At 49.3% G+C, this 22,957-nt stretch overlaps 1 protein-coding gene across 3 annotated transcripts in view; it reads right to left on the reverse strand.

Moving 5' to 3' along the window:
* The window catches only part of PPP1CC (protein phosphatase 1 catalytic subunit gamma), a 79,355-nt gene that overhangs the window by 22,553 nt on the left and 33,845 nt on the right, over positions 1-22,957 (reverse strand). For all 3 annotated transcript variants that reach the window (XM_033956197.1, XM_033956199.1, XM_033956198.1), the window contains exon 5: positions 13,552-13,775. In XM_033956197.1, coding sequence (XP_033812088.1) covers positions 13,552-13,775 — 224 coding nt within the window. The remainder of the gene's footprint in view (positions 1-13,551; positions 13,776-22,957) is intronic.

Consider the following 22,957-nt stretch of genomic DNA (forward strand, 5'->3'; position numbering starts at 1 on the left):
CCAGTCAGCTTAGACCAGTGTTTCTCAAACTTTTTTTTAGCTCCGGCACTCTAAACAAGAAAATGTTTTCACAGCACATTATAATTGAAATTATAAAAATGCAAAACCAACAAAAAATTAAATTTGAGAGTTATTTATTTAAAGCTCTTTAAACTATGTATATAGGTAAAATAGACAGAATAGAATTGCTAATCAATGCAATGGATGTGCTTGTTTTTGAGTGCAAATTAACTCAAACCGCAGCTCAATAGTCAACAAGCAAACATGCATTTCATTGTCCACCGTCTGCAGTCGTTCTCTTTTTTTTTTTTTTTTAATGTAATTTCAGAGCTGAAAATCAATGTTCGCAAAGATAAGAAGATCCAAACAGTAACGAAGCCTTGATTGCTTTGTTGCTCAAGTTAGGATAACTACTGCATAAAAAAATAAAAATAAAATTACTTGCCATTAGTTCTCAAGGACCAATCACGTCACAGAATGAGAATGATTCGGCAGCTGTATCCTTACGCACACAGACACTCATAACATTGACAGATTCTTGCGTATGCAACATACATGTCATTTATTCCAAGGGAATTTTTAAAAATAACTGGGGGTGGAGAGTAAAAGACGCTGAAGAGAACTGGGGAAGGAAGGGTAGAGAGGAACAGACGCTGAAGGGAAATGGGGAAGAGAGAGAGGGGAGAAGGCGCTTAAGGGAAATGGGGAACAGAGAGTGGGGAGAAGACGCTGGAAGGGAAGAAGACAGAGATGCCAGACTATGGGGGGAGCGGAAAGAAGATGGGTGCCAGACCAATTAGTGGGGGTGGAAGGAGATATGGAAGGGAGAGGCACAGTAACAGAGCAAATGGAAGATGCAGAGAGAAGGCAGACAGTGGATGGAAGGTATTGAATGAGGAGAAGATGAGGGTAGCAGAAACCAGACAACAAAGGTAGAAAAAAAATTATATTTCTTTTCTTTTTTTGCTTTAAGAATAAAGTAGTATATTCGTTGTGCTGATAAAAATTTATAAACAAAGCCCTGCCAGCTGAACATCTCTTTCTCTGGTTCAGCAGCCAGAACTTTGATTTATAAGGAAGGAATAAGCTAAATATTACAGTACTGAGGCTTGTATGGATGCTGTGGGGACCGTAGTCGTGGGGATGGGGCAGAGACAGTGGTCACGGGGGCAGGGCGGGGACAAGGGACAAATTTTTCCCTGTGTCATTCTCTAATCTAGACCTCACCAGCTGTTTGTGTTATCCGTCCTGTCATTGGCACTCTTTATAATTGTATTCTGATTTTTACCTTGTTTCCAGTTTTGTTTATATTTCTATAATTGTTACTTTAGCTGATATTACGTTTTCAATTTTTAAGTTGTTGTTTCGATTTCCATTGCTGCTAATTGCTCTAACATTACTCTCTCCCCAGGCAGTCAAAGGTTCCCTTGCCGAAGATCGCCACCACAAAGCAGTGACACCAACAACTCCATCCCCCAGAAACTACTACAGTAGCCTCCCCTTTAAATTCCCCATTTCCTGCAGCAGACACCAAAGCAACATGTTTAAGGAGCATTACCTGCTCCTTAATGCGCTCCTTCGTGCGCTACTAACTCTCATTCTTACTCCTAAAATGCCACTTCCGTTAATATTTTTAACTCTTTCTCTATAATTCTGCTGCTTTCTGATTATTACCCCCTCTTCACTCTATAACATGGTATCTCAGATTCCTGTCCTCTGGGCATGCCAACCACAATCGCACAACTTTCATGCAATTCTCCCTCCCAGACCCAGATGCCTTGTAATGATCCCCCTCACTCCTTCAACTTATTATAAACCAACACAAACCAAACCTTGGTCTCTTGAACATTCGCTCTATTAAAAACAAGCACCATTTACAATCTTATCATTCAGCACAGCCTCCACATCTTATGTCTAACTAGTCTTTAAGCCCGTTACATTAACGGGTGCTAGAATATATGTCTGCCTTTCTTTCTGTCTCTCTCCCTGCCCCTTTGTCTTTCTTCCTTTCTTTCTGTCTCCCTTCCTACTTCCCCTGAGCTGCAGCCGCAGCATTCCCTCTCCTTCCATTTCCCTGTGCCTCAGCATTTTTTTCCTCCCCCCCACTTCCCTGTGCAGAAGCCGAAGCAACATTCCCTCCCCCTCCATGTCCTTGTGCAGCAGCATTTCCTCTCCCTCCATTTCCCTGTGCAGCAGGATTTTTCCACCCCCCCTACACTTCCCTCGGTCTGGCCGGCTCCCTTGCCAGAGTTATTTTTAAGTTTATAGGTGCTGCGGTGGCTCCTCTAACGATCCCCTGCATTGGAAGTCTTCTCCGACGCAGGTGCGGCTTGTGAGAGGAGCCGCGGCGGCACCTGTAAACTGAAAAATAACTGGCAAGGGAGCTGGCCAACTGGCAGTTCAATGAGAGCCACAGCTTCAAAACGGAGTCCTCTGTCGGACACTCTCCTGCCGCTACTAACAGGGGACAAACTGCCGCTGCCGTCGTTGTGAAACTGCCACTCTCCTGCCGGTCCTCTAGGTGCAACTAATAGGGGACCGACAAACAGCCAAACACAGCAGCATGTGCCTGAAGCTGACCGCCATTGAAAGAGCTGCACACTCATGCGCCTCCAGCTAGTGCAGGCGCCGTGAGGACTGGCACAGAAGCACACCTCACGGCACCAGGAATCACGATCTGTCAACAGCGCATACGCGCTTAGGGTTTTATATATAGAGATGGAAATCTGGCTATCAGAATGCGAGGAAGCTTATATTACTCAAGCATACCCCAATGGCTACTCATTTAAAGTGCACTATCGCTAAAAGAAGAAAGGTGGTGGTCTGGCTGTTATCCACCTACTCCTCCATGCCCGTCAAATTTGAAACTCTACCTTCATCTCTGTGCTCTTATGTAGAGACTCTACCAATTCTCACTCCAAAACTTGATGCCCCTTCACTTTCAACTCCTCTGTCTTCCTCCTCTGATATCCAACAACTCACTTACATCTCTTCAATCAGCAATACTAGATTTCTGCATCTCTCATGCTAATCCAATAATCTTGGGGGACTTTAACATCTATTTTGACAAACCAAATAACCTTCACACATTGGATATCTTGACTATAAAGCACAATTACTTACCGTAACAGGTGTTATCCAGGGTCAGCAGGCAGATATTCTCGACATGTGGGTGACGTCATCTACAGAGCCCTGACGCGGACAGCTTTTCAAGCAAACTTGATTGAAGATTCAAGTTTGCTGTGCTGCACCACGCATGTGTGTGCCTTCCTGCTCCACTAGAGGGCGCATCCCCTCCTCGTGGTCTCCAGTTCAGATAGCCAGCAAAGAAGCCAGCCCCGGTGAGGCGGGAGGGTTGCGAGAATATCTGACTGCTGTCCCTGGATAACAACTGTTACGGTAAGTAACTGTGCTTTATTCCAGGACAAGCAGGCAGCATATTCTTGACATGTGGGTGACCTCCAAGCTAAGTTGGCAATTTAGGAAAACAGATTACGCAAAACCGACTGGCCAAACTGGCCGTCGCTCCTGGACAAAGTATCCAAACAGTAGTGCGAGGTAAAGGTATGAACCAAAGACCAAGTGGAAGCCTTGCAGATCTGCTCGATAGGCGTGGACCTGAGGAAAGCGACAGAAGCCGCCATCGCTCGGACCTTATGTCCCGTGACCCGACCATGCAGCGCCAGACCAGCCTGAGCATAGCAGAAGGAAATACAAGCAGCCAACCAGTTGGACAAGGTGCGCTTGGAAACAGGATGTCCCAAACAATTGGGATCAAAGGACAAAAACTGAGGAACCTTCCGATGAGACTGAGTGCGTTGAAGATAAAAAGCCAACGCCCTCTTACAGTCAAGAGTGTGAAGTGCCACTTCCCCAGGATGAGAATAGGGCTTGGGAAAAAAGACAGGAAGAACAATGGACTGATTGAGATGGAAATCAGACACCACCTTAGGCAAAAATTTGGGATGAGTGCGGAGAACCACCTTGTCATGATGGAATACAGTAAAAGGCGGATCCGCCACCAAAGCCTGCAGCTCACTCACCCTACGAGCAGAGGTGAGCGCAAGCAGGAAGGTAACTTTCCAAGTAAGGAACTTCAGATGAGATTTATCCATAGGCTCAAACGGATGTTTCATAAGTTGCGCAAGAACCACATTGAGATCCCAAACCACAGGAGGAGGCTTGAGAGGTGGATGAACATTCAAGAGCCCCCGCATGAAACGAGAAACCAAAGGGTGGACAGAAAGGTACTTCCCATCAAGCTGCTGATGGAAGGCAGCAATCATACTAAGATGCACCCGAATAGAATTTGTCTTAAGACCAGACTGGGACAAATGAAGCAGATACTCCAGAACCGAGGACACAGAAGCAGACAAGGGTTCTAGATTATTAAAAGAACACCAGGAAGTGAATCTAATCCACTTCTGGGAATAACAGAGCCTAGTCGAAACCTTTCGAGAGGATTCCAAAACCTCCCGGACTGACTGAGAGAACTGAACAGAAGAAGTCAGGCGGAAAGGAACCAAGCCATCAGATGTAGAGACTGCAGGTTGGGATGCAACAGCGAACCCCGACTCTGAGACAGCAGAGAGGGAAAAACAGGCAGAAGCAGAGGCTCCCTGACACTGAGTTGAAGAAGCAGGGAAAACCACGGCTGCTGAGGCCACCAAGGAGCATGTGTCGATTTGAGATGCACCAGCGTCCGCAAGATCAGAGGTAGAGAATGACACGGGGAAAAAATCTGTCCCCGTCACTGCACCGTCCCCGGCCCACCATCCTCTGCACCGCCCCTTCACCGCCCCGTCACCGCCATCGCTTTCACCGCCCCGTCACCGCCATCCCATTCACCGCCCCCGTCTAGCACCCATTTTCTTCCCTCCGCTCCCCCATAGTCTGGCATCTGTCTTCTTCCCTTCCAGCGTCTTCTCCCCACTCTGCCTTCCACATTTCCTTTCAGGATCTGTTCCTCTCTACCCTCTTTCAATGTCTGTTCTATTCCTTTCCACCACCACCCTTCCCTCCCTCCTTTACCATCTGTTCCTTTCTACCACCCTTCTTTCATATCTTCTATCAGTCCCCCCACCATCACTAGCAGTCTCTCTTCTCCCTTACCATGAGCAAATAGAACTTCTGAAAATTGTATTGCTGAGGCATTATTTCTAGTACGCCTTTTTTTCCAGATGGATAATGACATCAATTTTATAATTCTTACTGTCTGCTCTGATTTCATTCACAATTTGGTTTGTGTTTTGTACCTGAGGATTCCATGAGGCATTTAACCTTTTCCTGTCTCTTCTGTGATTTCAAGTTGATTCCTTCAATAATGGAGTCTCAAGGCAGTAGCAGTTTTCTATTTTGGGCTCTTTTGACATTGTTTAAAGGATTTCTTGTACATTTAGTGCTGGTCTTCTTTGATGAGGTCACTTCAGAATCTATTTCCAAGGAAGAGAAACTTTTTCCCTTTCACCCCCTCCTTCCTTGTGTGAGCCGGAACACGCGGTCCCCGCAAGCAAGTAATTTTATATCATTTTCATTCTATTCATTCATAGATATTAAAGTCTAGATAATGCCAGTCACATAACAAAACATGATTTTACAAAAATAATTCCCTGCACAGTCAAGCCTGCAAGGATTACTAGATGTCTTTCAGCAGCTCCCCTCCCTCCCTCCCCCTTACCTTTATGGCCAAGTCAAAATGATCTACCAACAATAAAATTTTAAAAACACAAAGCACGCTGTACGCAGAGAAAATGTTAATTATCATTTATATTCCACAGGTTTTCAAAGAGGTCAAGGCAGATGACTTTATGCAATGTCACTTCAGTAACAACTATACAAAAATAGACAAATATTCCCCCTCCCTTTTTACTAAACTGCGATAGCGGTTTTTAGAGCAGGGAGCTGCGCTGAATGCCCCACGCTGCTCTCGACGCTCATAGGTTCCCTGCGCTAAAAACCGCTATTGCGTTTTAGTAAAAGGGGGCCATAGTGCAAAATATAGACAGCAGATATAAATTCTCAAAACGGACACATTTTGATCACTAAGTTGAAAATAAAATCATTTTTCCTACCTTTTTGTCTGGTGATTTCATGAGTCTCTGATCCTTCTTCTTTCTTCTCCTGCCCCCCCCTCTTTCTTTCTCTCTCCCCCTGGCTCCCCTCTTTCTTTCTGCCTTTCTTTCTCTCCCTCTTGACCCCCACTTTATTTCTGCCTTTCTTTCTCTCTCCCCTTGGTCCCCCTCTTTCTTACTGCCTTTCTTTCTCTCTCCCCCTGACCCCTCTTTATTTCTGCCTTTCTTTCTCTCTCCCCCTGCCCCCCCTCTTTATTTTTTCCTTTCTTTCTCTCTCCCCCTAGCCCCCACAAAGCCATCGTGCCAATTTCTCCACTTCCACGATTCTTTCCCTACCCTCACCCCCAAGCCAGCAGCCGATTTCACCCTGCTCCTTCCTCGATGTCCTGAACTTCATCGGGCAGCAGCAGCATTCACAATTCACTGATGTTGCCCGCTACAGGCCTTCCTCTCTGTCGGGTCCTGTCTTCATGAAAACAGGAAGTAGGCAGGACCCGGCAGAGAACAAGGCCTGAAGCCGGCAACAGCAGCGAATTGTAAACGCTGCTGCCGCCCGAAGAAGGTAATGGAGCACCGAGGCAGACCGCTTCTCCCCCCTCCCAGCCGAATCCCCACTGACCCTCCTATCTCCCCCCCCCCCCGTGAACCTTTCCGACCCTCCCAGCGAGAGCAGCAAACCTCCTTCGCGGCTTTCTCCTCCCTCTGCCGCGTCACTGATGACGTCATCAGTGATGCGGCAGAGGGAGGAGAAAACCGACGCTACTGGAGGGAGGTTTGCTGCTTTCGCTGGGAGGGTCGGAAAGGTTCACTTGGGGGGGGGGAGATAGGAGGGTCAGCAGGGGTTCGGCTGGGAGGGGGGAGAAGCGGTCTGCCTCGGTGCTCCAAGGCCTGGCGCCATTACCTTTTTCGCCCCTCCCGCCCCCCCCCCCTTGATACGCTACTGCTCTCCAGCTCTCCTTAGTTTGCCGGTTTTCTTTTTCGGCGACCGGCATGCTTTCAAAGAGCTGCGCACGCGCGGCAGCTCAAAGTTCAATCTTCTGCTCTGCTGCAACTTCCTGTTTCCGGTTGGGTCAGAGCAGAAGATTGAATACTGAGCAGCCGCGCATGCGCGGCTCTTTTGAAAGCGTTCCGGTCGCCGAAAAAGAATGCCGGCAAACTAAGGTGAGGTGGAGAGGAAGCTGGTTAAACGATCGAGCCGGCGTGCGGGTGGGGGTGCGGGGACCGCACGATCCTTTATGCCTCACTGCGGTGACAAGACCATTCACCGCTCCACGGGGCGGTGATGGCCTTGTCCCCGTCCCCGCAGAGGCTGCTAATTTTCATTCCCCGTTTTTGGCGGGTTACCCGCGGCTAAACGCAGTAGCCGCGGGTAAACTGCCACCGTGTCATTCTCTAATCAGAGGGAAAGGCGGAAACGCATAAAGGAACTTCCCCTCCCAAGTGAGGAGGAAGGCATCTGCCTTCAGACGATCCGGGGAGTACATCCTGGAACAGAAGAGAGGCAGTTTGTGATTGAGGGGGGAAGCAAACAGGTCTATCTGAGGGGTCCCCCACCGCTGGAACACCTGACGCAAGACCCGGGAATGGAGCGACCACTCGTGCGGCTGCAGAAGGCGACTCAGCTTGTCCACCAGACAGTTTCGCTCTCCTTGGATGTAAACCGTACGAAGAAAGATGTTGTGGCGAATCGCCCAATCCCAAAGGCGAAGGGCCTCCCGGCAAAGAGACCGAGACCCCGTGCCCCCTTGTTTGTTGACGTAATACATCGCCACCTGATTGTCTGTGCGCACCAGGACCACTCGGTCCCGAAGCAGATGTCAAAAAGCCACAGCGGCCAAATAAATGGCCCGAAGCTCCAACAGGTTGATATGACAGCAACGGTCCTCTACTGACCACAGACCCTGGGTCCACAGACCGTCGAGATGAGCCCCCCAGGCATACTCCGAAGAGTCCGAGGTCAGGACCTTGTGGTGCGGAGGGGCGAGAAATAGCAAACCCTTGGAAAGATTTGAACAGTTGGTCCACCAACGGAGCGAGCGCTTCAAAGAAGGAGTCACCGCAATGCGGCTGGAAACAGGGTCCCGATCCTGACGCCAGGGTCCACTGAGGGATCCGAAGGTGTAACCGGGCAAACGGCATAACATGGACGGTGGAGGCCATGTGTCCCAAAAGAATCATCATCTGCTTTGCCGAGACCAAGGACAGCAGAGAAATCTGCACGCTCATATGGACGAGAGCAGCCTGCCGAGGAGGAGGCAGGAACGAATGAAGGTGAACCGTGTCCAGCACGGCCCCGATGAACTGTAGGGATTGTGAGGGGCACAAGTGGGACTTTGGGAAGTTTACCTCGAACCCCAGACTCTGAAGGAATGTAATAGTCTGTCGGGTTGCTGAGATAACCCCCTCCTTTAACAGGGCCTTGATCAGCCAGTCGTCGAGATAGGAGAAGACCTGAAGGCCCCAGGACCGCTGCCACCACCACTACGAGACACTTCGTGAAGACTCGTGGGGACGAAGCCAGCCCAAATGGAAGGACGCTGTACTGGAGGTGCAGGTCCCCCACCTGAAACCGAAGGAACCGGCGACAAGCTGGATGCACCGGAACGTGAGTATAGGCTTCCATCAGATCGAGGGAGCATAGCCAGTTCCCTTCGTCCAGCAAGGGATAAAGAACCGGAAGGGAGAGCATCCGGAACTTCTCCCGAACCAGAAACAGGTTGCATAGGGAGAGGTATGGCCAGTAGGAAAAAGGAGGTATTGATGCCTCTGTATAAGACTGATGAGACCTCATTTAAAATATTGTGTAAAGATACGCCCGATTGGAAGGACATGCGCTTGGTGGACTGTTGGGAGGCAACTCCTGGAAATTCAGGGAATAACCGTGAGCAATCACACCCAGGACCCACGTATCCGATGTTATGTGTTCCCAACTGGGGTAAAAGGCTCTGAGACGGCCCCCGATGGGAAGGGGGACCGAAACTAGCGCAAATGGGCCCGCCCCCATCCGCCCAGACCGTCAAAAAGACGGGGCAGGCTTAGCCGCGGCTGAGACTTCGGCAAAGCCCGGGAATGCGCTTGCTGATGTCATGGAGGTGGGCGCGAAAAAGCCGGTGTCGACTTCTGGGGTACCTCCGAAGAGGAGCACGATAGGCCCTCAAGGGGGTCGGCTTCGCCTTGGGTCGCACCAGGAAAGCAAAGGACTGCTCATGCTCCGAAAGGCGTTTAGTAGCCGCCTCAATGGAGTCATCGAATAGCTTGTTCCCCACGCAGGGAAGGTTGGCCAGGCGATCCTGGAGGTTAGGATCCATGTCAACCAGCTGGAGCCATGCCAGCCGGCGCATGGCTACCGCAAAGGCGGACACACAAGACGAGAGCTCAAATGCGTCATACGCCACATGAAAAAGATGGAGACGAAGCTGGGACAGAGAATCCACCAGCTGCCCAAACGCAACCTGACGGGAGGCGGGCAAGTTGTCCTGGAAGGTGGGTAGAGACCGGATCCGGAACTTGAGGTAGGACGTGAAAGTGAACGAATAGTTCAATACACAGTTCGCCATCATCGAATTTTGGTAGAGTCTCCACCCAAATTTGTCCATAGTCCGCCCCTCTCGTCTCGGCGGGACCGCCACCAAGACGCGGGACGGGTGAGACTTCTTGAGCGAGGATTCAACCAGCAAAGACTGGTGAGATAACTGCGCTCGCTCAAACCCCGGGCAGGGAACCATCCGATATTTTGATTCCATTTTGGACGGAACCGCAGTGACCGTGTAAGGGGTCTCCAAGTTGCGGATAAAGGCCTGCCGGAGCACCGGGTTCAAGGGGAGTCAAAGAGACTCACGAGGTGGAGATGGCATGTCAAGTTCCTCCAAGAACTCTTTGGTATACTTTGAGTCCGACTGGAGGTCCAAATGGAGGGCCCGCCCCATGTCCTGCACGAACTTCGTGAAAGAGGAAGGACGGGCGTCCCCCCGATCCTCAGGTGGGGTGGCTGAACAGGACCATCGTGCTGAAAACGAGGGGGAAGCCTCATGAGAATAGCGAAGTTCCCTCTCAGCTCCCCCGCGTCCCGAACCCCAGGACGCTGCACTCAGGGAGTGAGCCGGGGTCAAGGACCGACGGCGCCTCAAGGAGCCCCTCGGGGAAGACCCCGGGGTACGAGGGCCCCAGACCTCCCCAGGGAAGTCTGCTCCTCTCGGCCCGGAGCCCCGGACCGAGGAGGAGTCAAAATCAACCGGGGATTGGAGAGAGACAACTCCGAAACCCGGAGGGGCCCCGCTCTGCGCACCACCGGGGAACGACCCCGTCTCGGGGGGGGGGGGGTATCCCGGGCGCGCTTAGCCAGCCGCCAGGACGGGGTCGAAACAGGCTTTGACCGGCGCTTTGCCTCTTGACGCCCCGAGGGCGAAGAATGTCTCGAGGCCCGGGGCAAGGAATCAGAGGAAGAGACACGCCGGGAGCGGCGCACCTTGCCCCGAGGGGACTCGACGCGAGGCTCAGGCTGGTCCAGCACAAGTGAGGTCGAGGCCGATTGCAGGTAGGCCAATGCTGAGAAGAGCTCCGAGGATATCATGGCTCGGAGCATGTCCTGAAAAACAGGCACCGACAGCATCGACGACATATCGGGTGCCGTAGTGCACTCCACCGAGGGCGACCTCGACATCGAATATTCCCGCGTGGTGGATGCATGCCCCCAAGGCTTAGCTGGGGCTGGGGGCAGGGTACTCCCCCTTGCACGGCTGGAGCCCCCGAGGATGACTTCTTCGCTAGCGTCGAACCTGAAGAAGGAAGAGGGGACTTACCCAGAGCCGAGGTCTTCGAGGCCAAGGATATCCGAGGTGGGACCGAGGTCGTCGAGGCCAAGGTCGAGACCTGCTCCATGGCAAAAAGATCCGCCATCCGGGCCCGACGGCGGCGCAGAGCACGAGCCTGGAAAGTAGCGCACCTGGGGCAGGAATCAGTAGGATGGTCAGCCCCCAGACACAAGATGCACCACTGATGAGGATCGGTGATCGACAGAAGCCGATCACACCGGGTGCACTTTTTAAACCCTGACAAGGGCCGGGACATAAGCAAAAAGAAAGGCCGCGGTCAATCGAGGCCACGACAACCCGGGAGCCCCCGGTTGTCGAAAAAAATTGCGAACTACGCTAAAACAAGAAACAGCAGAAAAAGAAAAACGCACAGCAACAAAGATGAAAAACAACAAAGCCGCGGTGCTAGAAGGCACGTTTGAATGGAGTGAAAAAAAACACAAGACTTTCTGGCTCCGCGGAAACTTTAGAACTGGAGACCACGAGGAGGGGATGCGCCCTCTAGTGTAGCAGGAAGACACACACATGCGTGGTGCAGCACAACAAACTTGAATCTTCAATCAAGTTTGCTTGAAAAGCTGTCCGCGTCGGGGCTCCGTAGATGACGTCATCCACATGTCGAGAATAAGCTGCCTGCTTGTCCTGGGATAATGTATGATATCTCCCTAACCTCTTTAATCTCTACCCCTATACATACAGCAGGACATACAATCGATACACTCCTCGCTCAAAAACTCTCTCATCAAATACTTGTAAATCAATAAACCCACTCTCTCTCCTAAATAGGCCACTTCCTCATCTCAATCCAGCTGCAAATCCCAGACGAGATCTTACACCAATCCTTTCACACCTACAACTCCCAGGACTACAGCAAACTCACATCCTCGGCATCGATGACTTCTCTAAACTTGAGTTAGAACAATCCACACTATGGGTCTTATCTACACAGACCCTCATAGACACCATAGCACCTATCAAACAGTATACCTCCAATTCAACCTCCCAAGAAAAAGCCTTGGTACTCTCAAGAATTAGCTCTCCTCCATCGACAGTTCCGCTCCTCAGAACATCTATGGAGATGACATCGCTCCCCCCATCGCTCTAAGCCATTACAAAGAAAAAGCTACTTCTTACAAACTTTCCATTCAAAAAGCAAAGAAAGCATACTATTCCAATCATATAGCCAAGGCACTCAATTCTTCCGCTCTCTATACTATTATTTGCGCCCTCTCCTCACAGACCAAAAAAGGATCGTTCCCTTATCCCAACCATCAGCTGAGGATCGAGGACAAAATTAAAGCTGTCCGTAATAATCTTAAACCATCTTCAAGACCTTTGCCCCCAGACTCACCCAACGCTGAACTTCATCTCCCATTTAGCTCTCTGACTGCATTTCAAACACCCTCATCAGAAGATATCTACCATACAATACAAACTATGAACATATCAAACAACTCTATAGAATCAATATCACCTCTCACCCTTAAAAAAACACTTCTCTATATTCGGTCCTTTCAGCAAAAGTCTCCTTACTTGAACCATCCCAAAGCCTTGGAAATGGCTATGGTTTATCCCAAGATCAAGTCAGCGAATTCTTCATTAGACCACTGCTCCATTTACCAACCTATAGCAAGCCTCTCTTATTTCAAGGTCACGGAAAAATTAGTATTCAATCAAGTTTCATCTTTTTTTAGAAAAAACTAACGCTTTTCATCCCAATCAAACTGGCTTTCGTCCTCACTATTCTACAGAACTTTCATTAATTGGTCTAACACAGGGGTCTCAAAGTCCCTCCTTGAGGGCCGCAGTCCAGTCGGGTTTTCAGGATTTCCCCAATGAATATGCATGAGATTTATGTGCATGCACTGCTTTCAATGCATATTCATTGGGGAAATCCTGAAAACCCGACTGGACTGCGGCCCTCAAGGAGGGACTTTGAGATCCCTGGTCTAACAGCTATCCACTATTTAAGAGATCACCGCAAATCAGGCATACTAGTCTCACTAGACCTTACAGCAGCTTTTGATACAATTGATCACACCATACTTCTTAGGAGACTGCAATCCACTGGAATCTCCTGCTTGGTTATAAAATTGGTTCTCATCTTATTTCCCGGACCGAAGCTATCGTATTAGCTTTAATAACGCACCATCTACAACCCCCCCCCCCCCCCACCATGAATCCAACAGCAGTGAGAGAGAGCAGCAGTGCTCACCCCTCCACACAGGTCCAATGGCAAAAGCTGTGGCAGCGGAAGCAGTACAGCACAACACGCCCCTATTCATACCTTTCAGAGCCTCACACCCTACCACTGATCCTTTCAGGCCTGTTCTGGGGTCTTCCCTCTGCCAGAGTCCTTTCTTCTGATGTAACATCCTGTTTTTGCAGAAACTACAGGTTTGTTTTGTTTAAACACATCAGGAGTAAGGCATTTTATTACTCCCACAAGGCATAAAGCTTTGCTCCCACATCTGCAGAAAAGCTCCCTATTTAATTATTTTTAACCACGCAGGTCCCTGTCCCCTTGTCATTCTCTACTGCAAGGTATTACCAGTATATAAGAGTACATATAACATAACACAATCAAAACATGCTGCACCTTTCCATCCTCACTGAAAAATGAATAGACCAGAACAGTAACAACTAACTGATAATTTAAAAGCCACTACCTGATGGGCTCTACATATAAGGTCCAAATCGTGTTTATGGAGAAATTTTGCAACCACTTCTGCTCCAAATGTGAAAGACACCCCTCGATCATTTTCACCCCATCCCAACACATCTTTGTCAGGATCCGACCATAAGAGATCGCAAAGAAGACCCTGGTCAGGTACGTCAGTGGGGCGCATGATTCGTCGGATCTGTTCCATTGATTGAAGGTCTGGTGATAATCCTGTTAAGTTGAAAAATAAGATTTGTCAGCTATCAAGGTCTGTTTGAAACTAGTTTTATGAGGATAAGCATTTCCATACCAAGACAGTGAGCCAACCCTGAAGTAAATGAAATAATTGTAAAAATCCATTTCTAAACTGTCTAATGCAACTCCTGACACATAACGAGAAAATGATGACCTACTTGAACTTGTAACTATGACCTAACTGTATTAATAACTGTACTGATCTACATGTACTATTGAATGTCTGTGTCAAACTGTCCACTGTAACTTTCTAGGTAACTGACTCAACCTCTTGTAATGTAATCCGACCTTGAACTAAATAAGTAAAGGCGGATAACAACACAAAATGACATAAATGGAATTTGTGCATGCTTTGATGTATTTTTTACATTATCCCTTGAGAGAAAGATTCTACATTGGAACAAAAGGGCTACAAATCCTCTATAATAAAACCTTAAGTGCGCATGCGCACTTACAATGGAATGATCCCTGCCTCCGTGATTTGTGCCTCCGTGACTGTGTTAGATTTGCGGCGCGTGTGGCAGTTTGCAGAGCATGCGGCGGTTTGTCTCCTGCAGTGTGGTGGCGGTGATAGGTGGCGGCGAGAGCAATGGCAGGAGGGTGTCCTTCCGCCTGGATGAGGCGGACAGGGTGCGGGTGCTGCGAGGTGTTCGGCTGTCAGAAGAGGTGTTTAGTCGAATGAATGAGTCCTCCCATGCTGGTAAGAAATATAGGATGTAAATACAGTCAAACCTCGGTTTGCGAGTAACCCGGTTTGCGAGTGTTTTGCAAGACGAGCAAAACATTCTCGCAAAACATGTCTCGCAAACCGAATGTTGACTCGATTTACGAGCACCTCCTGATAACTGGCATCGCTCCCCCCCTTTCGCAAAGGGCCCCCTCCCGCTCAAATCGGCACCCCCTCCCGACCAACTTTAACTCACCCCCCCTTTGGCACCGGCACGCAGCCCACAAGTGCCGGTGCCGCTTGAAGATCTTCTTCCTTGTCGCTGCCGGCTTTGAGCATGCATCTGCGCATGTTCAAGCCCTTCTAATTCTCCCTCTCGCCGAGGGTCCTGAGCGTGATTGCCTCGGGTTACTCCCTGAATTTCCGGGAGTTGCCTCCCGACAGTCCACCAAGCGCGTGTCCTTCCAATCGAGCGCAATTGCCTCTGCTGCTCTTGGAAGCTCAGGCCCTCCTTCGCCTACGGGCGGTGAAGGAAGTTCCCCCTGGTCAACGGGGGCGGGGGTTTTACTCCTGGTACTTCCTGATCCCCAAGAAAACTGGGGACCTGCGACCGATCTTGGACCTCAGGCGCCTCAACAAGTTTCTCGTTCGGGAAAAGTTCCGGATGCTCTCCCTTCTGGTTCTTTACCCCCTGCTGGACGAGGGGGACTGGCTATACTCTCTCGATCTGAAGGAGGCCTATACCCATGTTCCAGTTCATCCGGCTTGTCGCCGGTTCCTTCGGTTTCAAGTGGGGGACCTGCACCTCCAGTACAGGGTCCTCCCGTTTGGGCTGGCTTCGTCCCCGCGAGTCATAGAAACATAGAAGATGACGGCAGAAAAGGACTACAGCCCATCAAGTCTGCCCACTCTGCTTACCCACCCCCTGTCTATGCCCTAATGACCCAATTTCCTTATCTTGACCCTCGTAGGGATCCCACATGGGTATCCCATTTATTCTTAAAGTCTGGCACGCTGTCTGCCTCGATCACCTGCACTGGAAGCTTGTTCCAATGATCAACCACTCTCTCTGTGAAGAAATACTTTCTGGTGTCGCCATGAAATTTTCCGCCCCTGAGTTTGAGCGGGTCCCTTGAGAAAGAAAATATCATCTTCCACTTCGACACGTCCCGTGAGGTACTTAAATGTTTCGATCATGGCTCCCCTCTCCCTACGTTCCTCAAGAGTGTAGAGCTGCAATTTGTTCAGTCTCTCTTCGTACGAGAGACCCTTGAGCCCCGAGATCATCCTGGTGGCCGTCCGTTGAACTGATTCAATTCTGCGCACATCTTTACTGTAATGTGGCCTCCAGAATTGCACACAGTACTCCAGATGAGGTCTCACCATGGCCCTGTACAACGGCATTATGACTTCAGGCTTTCGGCTGACGAAACTTCTATTGATACAACCCAATATCTGCCTTGCCTTAGATGAAGCCTTCTCCACTTGATTGGCAGTTTTCATGTCTGCACTGATGATTACTCCTAAATCTCGTTCTGCTGAAGTCCTAGTTAAAGTTTCTCCGTTCAAGAAGTACGTCCTGCATGGATTTCCGCTTCCGAGGTGCATGACCTTACATTTCTTAGCATTGAAGCCTAGCTGCCAGGTTGAGGACCAACTTTCCAATGTAAGCAGGTCCTGCGCCATATAATTCTGTAAACTGCATTCACTTACTATATTACATAGTTTGGCGTCATTGGCGAATAGTGTTATTTAACTTGAAGCCCTTGAGTCAGATCCCCTATGAATATGTTGAAAAGGAGTGGACCCAGGACCGAGCCCTGCGGCACTCCTCTGGTCACCGCCGATGTTTTAGAGAGGGTACCATTAACTACCACCCTCTGAAGTCTGCCACTCAGCCAATCATTGACCCATGCAGTTAGTGTCTCTCCTAACCCCATCGATTCCATCTTGCTTAGCAGCCTGCGGTGTGGGACACTGTCAAAAGCTTTACTGAAGTCCAGGTACACGACGTCCAAAGACTCTCCCAAGTCCAACTTTCTTGTTACCCAGTCAAAGAAGCTGATGAGATTGGATTGGCAGGACCTACCCTTGGTGAATCCATGCTGACTGGGATCCCGAAGATTCCCTTCATTCAAGATCGTGTCCAATTTGCTTTTAATTAGTGTTTCCATGAGTTTGCACACTATTGATGTGAGACTCACCGGTCTATAATTCGCAGCCTCTGCCCTGCAACCCTTTTTATGCAGAGGAACGACATTAGCTAATTTCCAGTCCAGGGGAACTTTCCCCTTACTTAGGGAGAGATTGAATAGCTCAGCCAACGGTTTCGCCAGGACATCGCTAAATTCTCTGAGCACTCTTGGGTGCAAATTGTCTGGTCCCATGGCTTTGTTCACCTTGAGTCTTGCCAGTTCACTGTAAACTTCACCTGGTGTGAACTCAAAATTCTGAAACGGGTCTTCTGTGCTTTGTGTTGCCTTCAACTGCGGACCGTGTCCCGGTGCCTCACAGGTGAAGACTGAGCAGAAGTATTCATTCAGTAGTTCGGCTTTATCGGAATCTGCTTCCACGTAACTTCCGTCCGGTCTTCTAAGGCGTACTATCCCGCCTGTGTTCCTTTTTCTGTCACTAATATACCTGAAGAAGGATTTGTCCCCCTTTTTAATGTTTTTTGCCAGAATTTCTTCCACTCGAAGTTTTGCCTCCCTAACTGCCATTTTGACTGCTGTAGACCTGGTCCTATATTCTACTTTTGCCTCTCTTTTCTCCTCTTGTAGGAGAGAAACGCTTTTTTCTTCTCCTTAATGAGGTGTGAGATCTCCGCGGTGAACCATTGGGGTTTATTGTTTCTTTGTCGTTTATTTACTGATTTTATGAAGCGGCTAGTTGCTTCACGTATGGTTGATTTCAGTGTTAACCACTTAGCTTCTACGAAGCGTCTCGTGGCGGCGGCCCTGCGGTCCCAGGGCCTTCAGGTGTTATCCTACTTCGATGACTGGCTGATCAAGGCCCCATCGAGGGAGGGAGTTATCTCAGCGACTCGACAGACTATTATGTTTCTTCAGGGTCTGGGGTTTCGAGGTAAACTTCCCGAAGTCCCAGTTGTGCCCCTCGCAATCCCTACAATTCATCGGGGCCGTGCTGGATACTGTTCGCCTTCACTCCTTCCTGCCTCCTTCCCGGCAGGCGGCTCTTGTCCGTATGAGCGACCAGGTTTCTCGGTTGCCCTCGGTATCAGCGAAGCGGATGATGATTCTCTTGGGCCACATGGCCTCCACCGTCCATGTCACTCCGTTTGCCCGGTTGCACCTTCGGATTCCTCAGTGGACCCTGGCCTCTCAGTGGCGCCAGGACCAGGACCCCGCTTCCTGTCTCATTAAGGTGACGCCTTCTTTAAGGCACTCGCTCCGTTGGTGGACCAACTCTTCCAATCTTTCCAGGGGTTTGCTCTTTCTCGCCCCTCCGCATCACATGGTTCCGACAACGGACTCGTCGGAGTATGCTTGGGGGGCTCATCTCGACGGTCTGCGGACCCAGGGTCTGTGGTCGGCGGCGGACCGTCTCTGTCACATCAATCTGTTGGAGCTGCGGGCCGTTTACTTGGCAGCAGTAACCTTTTGCCACCTGCTTCTGGACTAAGTGGTCCTCGTGCAAATGGACAATCAGGTGGCGATGTATTATATCAACAAACAAGGGGGCACAGGGTCCTTGCCTCTTTGCAGGGAGGCCCTTCGCCTTTGGGAGTGGGTGATTCGTCACAACATTTTTCTTCATTCGGTTTACATTCAGGGAGAGCGAAACTGTCTGGCGGACAAGCAGACAACCATCTGCTGCAACCGCACGAGTGGTCTCTGCATTCCTGGGTCTTGCGCCAGGTGTTCGAGCGGTGTGGGTACCCTCAGATAGACCTGTTCGCTTCCCCCATCAATCACAAACTGCCTCTCTTTTGTTCCCGGATGTACTCCCCGGATCGTCTAGAGGCGGATGCCTTCCTCCTCGCTTGGGAGGGGAAGTTCCTTTATGCGTTTCCGCCTTTTCCTCTGATCTTGCGGACGCTGGTGCATCTCAGATCGACGCATGCAACTATGATCCTAGTTGCTCCTCAGTGCCTCGACAGCCGTGGTTCTCCCTGCTTCTTCAACTCAGTGTCAGGGAGCCTCTTCTTCTGCCTGTTTTCCCCTCTCTGCTGTTTCAGAGTCGGGGTTCGCTGTTGCATCCCAATCTGCCATCGCTGCATCTGACGGCTTGGTTCCTTTCATCCTGATTCCTTCTGTGTAGTTTTCCCAGTCGGTCCGGGAGGTTTTGGAAGCCTCTCGCAAGGTTTTGACGAGGCTCTGTTATTCCCAGAAGTGGACTAGATTCGCTTCCTGGTGCTCTTCCAATCATCTGGAACCTCTATCTACTTCTGTGTCCTCGGTTCTGGAGTATTTGCTTCATTTGTCCCAGTTTGGTCTTAAGACAAATTCTATTCGGGTGCAACTTTGTGCGATTCCATCAGCAGCATGATGGGAAGTCCCTCTCTGTTCATCCCCTGGTTTCGCGTTTCATGCGGGGGCTTTTGAATGTTCATCCACCTCTCAAGCCTCCTCCTGTGGTTTGGGATCTCAATGTTGTTCTCGCTCAACTTATGAAACCTCCACTCGAACCTATGGATAAGTCTCCCCTGAAGTTTCTGACTTGGAAGGTTGTCTTCCTGATCGCGCTCACTTCTGCTCGTAGGGTGAGTGAGCTCCAGGCTTTGGTGGCGGATCCGCCTTTTACTGTGTTCCATCATGACAAGGTGGTTCTCCGCACTCATCCTAAGTTTCTGCCTAAGGTGGTGTCTGATTTCCATCTCAATCAGTCCATTGTCCTTCCGGTCTTTTTTCCCAAGCCCCATTCTCATCCTGGGGAAGTGGCACTTCACACTCTTGACTGTAAGAGTGTGTTGGCTTTTTATCTTCAACGCTCTCAGTCTCATTGAAAGGTTCCTCAGTTGTTTTTGTCCTTTGATCCCAATCGTTTGGGCCATCCTGTTTCCAAGCGCACCTTGTCCAATTGGTTGTATATCTTTCTGCTACGCTCAGGCTGGTCTCGCGCTGCATGGTCGGGTCACGGACCATAAGGTCTGAGCAATGGCTCCTTCTGTCGCTTTCCTCAGATCTACGCCTATCGAGGAGATCTGCAAGGCTGCCACTTGGTCTTCGGTTCACACCTTTGCCTCCCACTACTGTCTGGATTATTTGTCCAGGAGCGACGGCCGCTTTGTCCAGTCGGTTTTGCGTAATCTGTTTTCCTAAATTGCCATCTTCCCTGCGCTCATTTTTTTAGTTAGCTTGGAGGTCACCCAAATGTGAGAATATGCTGCCTGCTTGTCCTGGGATAAAGCACAGTTACTTACCGTAACAGGTGTTATCCAGGGACAGCAGGCAGATATTCTCGCAACCATCCCACCTCCCCGGGGTGGACTTCTTTGCTGGTTATCTGAACTGGAGACCATGAGGGGGGGATGCGCCCTCTAGTGGAGCAGGAAGGCACACACATACGTGGTGCAGCACAGCAAGCTTAAATCTTCAATCAAGTTTGCTTGAAAAGCTGTCCGCGTCGGGGCTCCGTGGATGACATCACCCACATGTGAGAATATCTGCCTGCTGTCCCTGGATAACACCTGTTACGGTAAGTAACTGTGCTTTATCCCAGGACAAGCAGGCAGCATATTCTCACATTTGGGTGACCTCCAAGCTAACTAAAAAAATGAGCGCAGGGAAGATGGCAATTTAGTAAGTGTGCTTTCTTACTCTCTTTGCACCCTCTTCAAACGACTGCAACTAAACTAATTTACAATAAGAATTTTGCTAAACACCTCTGAGAAAATGAGGGCATTTAAATGCTGCTAGAAACACATTAGCCCATTCAAATAAACATAACAGAAACCATATGGCCAATCCAGTTAACTATGTTCATGCTTTATTGAATTCAGATACTGTCCTCATTTCCACAGGAAGGATGTTCCACACATCTATCACCCTTTCCATAAAGAAACATTTCTTTTGATTACTACCCCTTTCACCGTCATCCTATGTCTTAATTTCTTTTCAACTATGCATTTATATCTTGGTGGTATTTAAATATCTATCTCATCTCCCAAATCCCACCTAACTCCTTGTCATGTGCTTAAGCTGTATGTACATGAGAAAAATGAAAGATAATGCCTCTACCTGTATAACATTTGTCTAAAATGAAGGTATAATAAATAAATAAAAAGCGTTTAAAATTTACTGTTTTATGACACATTTACTTTTCTACATTTCTATCACACATTTCAGTCAACAGACAAGTTTTTGAAAGCTGTCATGAAAGAACTTCACATCTTATCTCTTCAACCAGTTTTTCACAATCCCTTCCACTTCTTCGATTCACACAGATGCCATTGAAAATTATTTCTTCAATTTTGGAAAAAGATGGAAATTGAGCTGTGCCAAGACTGGGTAAATGGCATTTTACTTCTTTCAAGCATTTACCTTATAGGTTTCTCTTTTTTTTTTTTAAATTATTATTATAGAAGTTTATATTATGAGTTCTCTTTTTTTCCTTTTCCTTAAAATCCCATTGCAAATTTTATTGTAATTTATCCTTATTGTTCTTCCCTTTAATTGCAATAGTTTTGTATTGTTTTATTTCCCCATTTTATATTTATTCATTGTAAACCGCTTAGATTTAGCTTTTGTTTTATATTTGCGATATATTAAATAAATTGAACTTAAACTTATTCTGTTGCACTTACAGGAGTCTGTACTATAGGTCAGTGTTTCTCAACTTCAAGTCAACAAAGCCTAACAAATATCAACCAAGTACCCCTGACCCCATCCCTTAATAATAGTACTAACTGTAATGCAATTTCTTCTATTCATTTTTCATATACACACAATATAATCTTATTAATTCATAATGGTAACCACAAAATTAAAAAAACACAAAGTAGTATGTAGAGAAAATGTTAATTTTATATATATATATATATATATACTAGTCTTATAGCCCGTTACATTAACGGGTGCTAGAATATGTGTGTGTCTCTCTTTATTTCTTTCTTTCTCTCTCTCTCTCCTTAGCCGCGCTCTCTCTCTCTCCTTAGCCGCTTTCTTTCTTTCTTTTTCCTTGGCTGTCCATCACCACCCCTTGCCTGCTCCCCCTGTCCATTCTCCCTTCCTTTTACCTCCCCCGTGTCCACCACCACCCCTTCACAGCAGCAGCCCTTCTCTCTTTGTTTTACCTCCCCCCTGTGCAGCAGCACCTTCCTTCTCCCCCTGTCCAACATTAGGCCTCCGTTCCTTTTTCTTCACCCCCCCTGTCCATCAGCACCTCTTTCCTTCTCCCCCTGTCCAGCAGTAGGCGTCCCTTCCTTTTCCCCCCCTCCTCCTTCTTATCCCTATGATACACTTACCTTGCTCTGCCCCTGATCAGAGGCTCCCGACACCGCCCAGTTGCACCCATTGGAAAGTTCCCTCTGCGGCATCCCGCACCCTTCCTGACGCGACTCACGCTGTCTTTCTTTCTGTCTGCCTCTGTCTCTGGCCCCCTTTGTCTGTTTGTCTTTCTGTATATCTTCCTGCCCCTGTGTCTTTCTTCTTTTCTTTCTGTCTGCCTTCCTCCCTCTGTCTGTCTGTCCGAAGCAGCATTCCCTCCCCCTCCATTTCCCTCCCCCCACACTAGTTCCCTGTGCACCTGCCCCTGGGTCTTTCTTCTTGTCTTTCTGTCTCCCTTCCTCCCTCTGTCTATCTGTCCAAAGCAGCATTCCCTCCCCCTCCATTTCCCTCCCCCCACACCAGTTCCCTGTGCACCTGCCCCTGTGTCTTTCTTCTTGTCTTTCTGTCTCCCTTCCTCCCTCTGTCTGTGCAAAGCAGCATTCACTCCCCCTTCCATTTCCCTCCCCCCACACCAGTTCCCTGTGCAGCAGCATTAGCATTTCCTCTACCCCCTTTCCCTTCCCACAGTCGCGACTACAAACGCGGGCCCGAGTCCTTTGCCGCCCCCCCCTTCCCTTCCCTTCCCTTCCCATGGGCCCGACTACACATGGCGATTCAAGCAGCGTGTGCACCAGTCTTCACACGCTGCTTCGGGTCCTTCTACTGCCCTGATTTACTCTGGCACGTTCGGAGCAAATTAGGGCAGTAGAAGGGCCCGAAGCAAGACTGGTGCACACGCTGCTTAAATCGCCAGTCGGGCCCGCGGTAAGGGAAGAGGGGGGGGGGGGGGGGCGGCAAATGACTCGGGTCCCAGGCAGCGGAAAGTTGCTGGGCTCCTCGGTGGGGGCGATCCCTCTCCTCCCAGACGCCCCTCCCCCCCCGGAGGAACGGAGATCGGCGGCGTCTTCTATCCACTGCGGCCAACCCTAGCGGAAACAGGAAGTAGTCAGAGAGGGCGGGCTGCAGTGGACAGAAGACAGCAAAGCCAGGGCTTTTCTTTTCATTGAAAAGCGGGTGAGCCGGCGAGAAGGCGGAGGTGGTGA

This window comes from Geotrypetes seraphini, chromosome 8 (genome assembly GCF_902459505.1).
Source record: "Geotrypetes seraphini chromosome 8, aGeoSer1.1, whole genome shotgun sequence".
Classification (NCBI taxonomy): domain Eukaryota; kingdom Metazoa; phylum Chordata; class Amphibia; order Gymnophiona; family Dermophiidae; genus Geotrypetes; species Geotrypetes seraphini.